This window comes from Mesoplodon densirostris, chromosome 18 (assembly GCF_025265405.1).
Source record: "Mesoplodon densirostris isolate mMesDen1 chromosome 18, mMesDen1 primary haplotype, whole genome shotgun sequence".
NCBI lineage: Eukaryota > Metazoa > Chordata > Mammalia > Artiodactyla > Ziphiidae > Mesoplodon > Mesoplodon densirostris.
In genome coordinates, this window is record NC_082678.1 from 21,389,482 (window position 1) to 21,395,490 (window position 6,009).

General features: G+C 54.4%; 1 protein-coding gene across 1 annotated transcript; it reads right to left on the reverse strand.

Moving 5' to 3' along the window:
* Window positions 1–355: 355 nt before the first annotated feature.
* On the reverse strand, window positions 356–5,740 carry SOX9 (SRY-box transcription factor 9). Its single transcript, XM_060082025.1, has 3 exons — window positions 4,957–5,740; window positions 3,714–3,967; window positions 356–3,174 (listed from the first exon to the last, which is right to left on the reverse strand). Exons 1-3 carry the CDS (start codon window positions 5,385–5,387, stop codon window positions 2,327–2,329), a joined length of 1,533 nt encoding a protein of 510 aa, XP_059938008.1. The 5' UTR covers window positions 5,388–5,740; the 3' UTR covers window positions 356–2,326.
* Window positions 5,741–6,009: the final 269 nt, after the last annotated feature.

Consider the following 6,009-nt stretch of genomic DNA (forward strand, 5'->3'; position numbering starts at 1 on the left):
GTTTTTGCCCTGAAGCATGAGGGTGTTAAAACCACAACAAACATCTTTGCCAGAATGGCAACTACGGACATGTAATTCTCTATGTGACCTAATGGGGTGGCACTTTTCAAGATTTTTCTGCTTTGATTTTTGGGGACACAGTCTTTTCTTCAGAGCAGGTTTTAGGATTGCCAAAAGTGCGCATAAAAAATAAAAACATCACAATAATTGGGATGTCATGATCTCTTTGGTGCCCCAACTCTTCAAACCATCCTTTTAACAGGAGAACCAGACGAATAAGTCCACAGGCCATGGTCTTTTTAATGCAATGTATATTTATTGTAAACAATAATATACAAAAAAAAAGAAAGGAAGAGAAAAAGGAAAGGGAAGTTTCACAGAGAAAACAAAAGGTTTGGGGGGGAAAACAAGCAAAACAAACAAAACACAAACACAAACCAAACCTTACCTAAAGACAAAATATGATTTAAATGCCAGGTTTCTTAAGTTACAGAAATATTTTTTTTAAAAAAAGATCTGCTTTTATACAGAAATGGAAAGATGCCATATTATAAGAGTGCTTTAAGATTTTACTCTACTGAATCCTAAAACTGTTAATATATCTTTTTTTAAATAAAAAAAAAAAAGTTTGCTGTCTTTTTTAAAAAGCAATCCTCACTCTCCAGCCACAGAATTAAGAATTAAGGTCTGTCAGTGGGCTGACCCCCCTCCCCGTTCCTCCCCCTCTCCAAGAGAACACGTAGGGGAACATCGATGACACACGCTTGCATTGTTTTGAGTCACCACACACACACACACACACACACACACACGCGCACGCACACACACACATTTAGGCAGCCCAAAGATCTGTGGCAGAAAACACTGCAAATGACTCAGTGATACACTACATCTGCAAACTCTCATTTGTACAAAAAGAGAAACAAGTTTCCAGTTTGTTTTCAACAAAACAACAAAGAGGAAAAAAAAAGGACAGACAAAAAGGCATTTATACAAATCTAGGACACGGAATCCAAAGAAACTTGCTTTTAATAAAAAAAAAGATTAAAGAGATAAATAAAAAAAACTGGTTACAGTTAAGGACATAATTTAACAACAGCTGACCATACCCTTTGAGGACGGCTCCAACAACCTATTTTAAAGAAGGTAAATTTAAAAAATAAAAAAAAAAGAGAAAGATTTTTTTTTGTTTTTAGTTAAAACCTCTCCTTACAAAATAAATAATTTTAGCACAAGGAATGTCTTGAAGTTAACTGCTGGTTTTCAGAGAGGTACAGGTGACAGTGTAAGTGAGAGGATTCTAGCATCTGTGTTCCACATGGGGCCTGGGCAGGCAACCAGGGGGCAGTGTGCTGGGGCACAGTATTGGCTGCTGAAACATTCCCCAAACAGATTTTGTCTCCTTTGCTTGCCTTTTGCTTCTTTCTTAAGGTTGCGGTGAGCTAGCAAACACAGGAGGAAATGCACTAAAAGAGGGCACAAGGATTTTCCAGCAGCATGGTTTTAAGGCTTTAAGGTGTTTTTCTCTTGTTTAAAAAACATACATATGATAAAGCTTACCAAATCATCTCTAGCCTATTGTTTACTTCCGTATTTGCAAAATAAGGCCTTGATTTTTCTAAGGCAACTCCTCCTTGAATCAGAAAGCCTGAGGAATTAAGCAAAGCTAACCCCCCAAACTGATCATGTAGCACAAATCTGTGGCTTCTGTAGGTTAATACAACACACACGCTTTTTTTTTTTGTCTGTTTGTCTGTAAGAGAAAGCAAATCTGTACAAAAATACTCTGGTTGCAAGAAAAGCTAGGGCACACTGTTCAACTAAGTAGTTTAGCTGTTGGAAAAATAAGAGCATTTAATTTTTGTATCTAAAAATATGTATAAATCCCCTCAAAATGGTAATGAATCATACACAGTACATACTAAAAATATTTAAAATAGAGAATATTCCTCACAGAGGACTTTTTTCTTTAATTACTGCTAAAAAATAATTACAAAGTCCAAACAGGCAGAGAGACTGAGCAAACTGGTCACACGAATCTCCATCACCCTCCATGCTTGCTTTGAAGGTTTCCAGTCCAGTTTCCCGTCGGTTCTGCTGGTCCATCTAGCCAAGAGTGGCCTGGCCACTGATTCGCAACAAGGTGGTAATGCGTTTGGATAGTCTATGTTTCTGTCCTGTAATTGGAGTTCGAGTTGCCTTCAGCGTACATGTCTTTAAAAATAAGAAAAAAAAAATGTCCAAAGGAAATTCTGGTTGGTTGCGTTATTTCTTGGGTTCTTTTTATGATCATCATGGCCATCGTCGCTCTCTGTCTAAGCGTTCCTCAAGGTCTGGTGAGCTGTGTGTAGACGGGCTGTTCCCAGTGCTGGGGGCTGTGGGTCTGCGGGATGGAAGGGACCCCGGAGGTGTCGGCGATGGGGGTGTACATGGGCCGCTGCGCCGGGTTCATGTAGGTGAAGGTGGAGTAGAGGCCGGAACCCTGGCCCGCCGCATGGCTGTAGTAGGAGCCGGAGTTCTGGTGGTCAGTGTAGTCGTACTGCGAGCGGGTGATGGGCGGGTAGGACGGGCTGTAGTGCGGGAGGCTGAAGGGGCTGTAGGCGATCTGCTGAGGCGAGTGCTGCTGCTGCTCGCTGTAGTGGCTGGGACTCAGCTGCTCTGTCTTGATGTGCGTTCGCTGGCCCTGGCCCGGCTCGCTGCTTAGCGTGGTCAGCGTGTGCGCCTGCGCAGGCGGCTGCGGGGGTGCCTGCGCGGACGGCTGGGGGGGCGCCTGCGCGGGTGGCTGCGGGGGCGCCGGTGGGGCCGGCGGGGGCGCCTGCGGGGGCGGCGGCGGCGGCGCCTGCTGCTTGGACATCCACACGTGGCCAGCGCCCGCCGGGGTGGCGGCCGTGCTGCTGATGCCGTAGCTGCCCGTGTAGGTGACCTGGCCGTGCGTGGCCGGCACCCCCGGGTGGCCATTGGGCGGCAGGTACTGGTCGAACTCATTCACGTCGAAGGTCTCGATGTTGGAGATGACGTCGCTGCTCAGCTCGCCGATGTCCACGTCGCGGAAGTCGATGGGGGGCTGTCTGCCCCCCTCTGGCAGTGGGCGCCCCTCTCGCTTCAGGTCAGCCTTGCCCGGCTGCACGTCGGTTTTGGGGGTGGTGGGTGGCGTCGGTGGACCCTGCGATTGCCCTGAGGACGATAAAAGAGGAAGAAACAGAGCAATCAACCAGGGCTGTATGGAGGCTTTAGTCTCAGGAACCCTCCTGGGACCCCCTCCCCCCCCCTCCGCTAAAGTGTCCCGTATCCGCGGGGGAGGCGCACTGCGCCCGAGAGAAATCGTTGAATGATTAACTCGCCGGTACACACTCGGCAGTCTCCTTTTATCAGGGGAGGGTCTGAGGCCCGGAGGGTCCGGAAGACCAAATTGCTACTTGTACAAGAGCCCTGTGTGTGCTTTTGGGCTGGGGGAGCAAAGAGAAAAAGGGAGAAGTCCTGTAAAGCTGTAAAGGCATTTTACCCCGCAATAAAAATTACTGTTAGGATGCAGGGATTAGGTTGGGGTGTGTGTGTGTGCGCGCGTGCACGCGTGTGTGTGTTTTCAGGGGCTTGGCGCAGGTGTTAGTGTGTTTCCCTCCCCAGGGAGCGCCAGATCCCTAAGCAGAGCCCACTAGGTGGCTGGGGGCCCGGGGGTGTGCCAGACGGGGTGTGGGGGCCGGGAGGAGACTCACCGGAGTGCTCGCCGGGGGAGTGGACCTCGCTCATGCCGGAGGAGGAGTGCGGCGAGTCGGCCTGTAGCGCCTTGAAGATGGCGTTGGGGGAGATGTGCGTCTGCTCCGTGGCCTCCTCGGCCTCCGCCTGGCCGTTCTTCACCGACTTCCTCCGCCGCGGCTGGTACTTGTAATCCGGGTGGTCCTTCTTGTGCTGCACGCGCAGCCGCTCCGCCTCCTCCACGAAAGGCCGCTTCTCGCTCTCATTCAGCAGTCTGGGGGCGGGGTGGGGGTGGGTAGCAGACAAAAAGAAAGAGAGAGGGAGGGGGGCTCCGTGAAACCGGCTGAGCTGTCAGGTCGGCGGGAGGGGGAGGTGACTCCCACCCCTCGGCTTCTTCGAACACAGCCCCCCCTTCCTCTCTCCTCCCTGCTTTCCAGCCACTACCGCAACTCGAAACTTTTCTTAAAAAAAAAAAAAAAAAAAGTAAAAGAAAAGAAGAAAACAAAAATCTCCGTTCTTCTAGACCGACCTGAGCGGACCCTCCCCGCCCCGCCCTCTCCCCTTCTCTCCTATTTTGGAAACCCTGGAGATGAAAATAGCTTTCCGCGGCTCCCGCTCTCCGGGCTTTTGCTACTGGAGTTATACCCGCCCCCCTTCCGTCCGCAACACCCTTTAAAAACTTTCTGAAAAACCACTTAATCTGCAAGGAGCTCCTCCTGCCCCCCACCCCCGCCACCGCACGCACACACACTGCACCCACCTATTTCCAGCAGCCTCCCTTCTCCCCCCTCCTTCCTGCCACGGGGCCCTCTAGCCTCGGCTTCTCCCCCGACCCTGCATCCCATCTCCGTGGGCGAAGGGCTTCATGGGGGAGCGCAGTTCGAGGGAGGGGGAGGCAGACTTCAATTCCTTGGGATTGAACTTCACTGAGGCGGGAGATCCGGCCGGCAGCCCTCTCCAACCGAGTCTCCTGCTGGTGTTCTCCCCTCCTCTGGCCATCTCCCCCCCACACCCGCCCCACCGCCCCTCCCCGCTCCACCTACCCCCTCCCCCTTTCCCCCAAGAGCAATCCAAGAACTTTGTCAAACTCTGAGCCAAGTTACACCTCGTCCCCATTCCTCCCCCTCGCCTCCCCCCCCCGCCCCACCCCGCCTGCTCCGGGACCGGCAACTCCCTCCTGCTGGGAGGCGGGGCGCGGAGAGACAGTCCCGGCCAGCGCCCCCCGCCGCCGCCGCGAAACCCACCCTGCCGCGCCCGCCCTACCTCCAGAGCTTGCCCAGCGTCTTGCTGAGCTCGGCGTTGTGCAGGTGTGGGTACTGGTCGGCGAGCTTCCTGCGCGCCGCCTGCGCCCACACCATGAAGGCGTTCATGGGCCGCTTGACGTGCGGCTTGTTCTTGCTCGAGCCGTTGACGCGCACCGGCATGGGTACCAGCGTCCAGTCGTAGCCCTTGAGCACCTGGCTGACGGCCTCGCGGATGCACACGGGGAACTTGTCCTCCTCGCTCTCCTTCTTCAGGTCCGGCTCGCCCTTGGGGAACGTGTTCTCCTGGGGCCGCGTGTTCTCGGTGTCGGAGCCGGAGCCCGAAGGGCAGGGCGAGCCCGCCGAGTCCTCGGACATGGAGGGGCTGGGGGCGCCGGACAGGCCCTTCTCCTGCTCGTCGGTCATCTTCATGAAGGGGTCCAGGAGATTCATACGCAGGCCCGGGGCAGGGGGCGGGTGGCCGGGAAAGGCGAGAAGCCGCGGCGGCTCGGGGGCTCGAGGCGCGGGCTACTCTCCTCTCGGCTGCCCGGACGCGGGGCGAGCGGCTCCCGGGGAGCCTGGCGCGTCACTCGGCCGCAGCGGCGAACTTTTAGGAAGGCGCGCGGGGGCCAGCCCGCAGCTGCCCGCTCCAAGTGGGGGAAGGCGAATTGGAGAGGAGGGGGGGAAGAAAGCAAAAAGCGGGGGGCGATTGCACCCCTTCTCTCCTCCTCCTGCAAAGAAAAGTTCCTGGAGTGAAACTGGCAAGTCGCGGCGCCACTCAAGTTCCCAGTCAGTTTCAAGCTCCGCACTCCGCTCTCTAACTCCCAGCCCAGCGGCTCTTTAATAAATACACCCCCTCACCTTAGAGACGTCAGCCAATCACAGCACGGCATTTCAGGTTTCAGGGCTTGGCAGGCAGCTGATTGGATCCACTTCGGGGGGGAGGAGGATTGTGGCGCTGGGCAGGGTGATGAGAGGGGAGGGGCGGAGCGGGGAGGGGAGCGCAGCCGCTGGTCCGCCGGTGGGGGGTTGGGGGGGGTGCTGCGGGGAAGGCGGGGGACCCGGGACGTCCAAG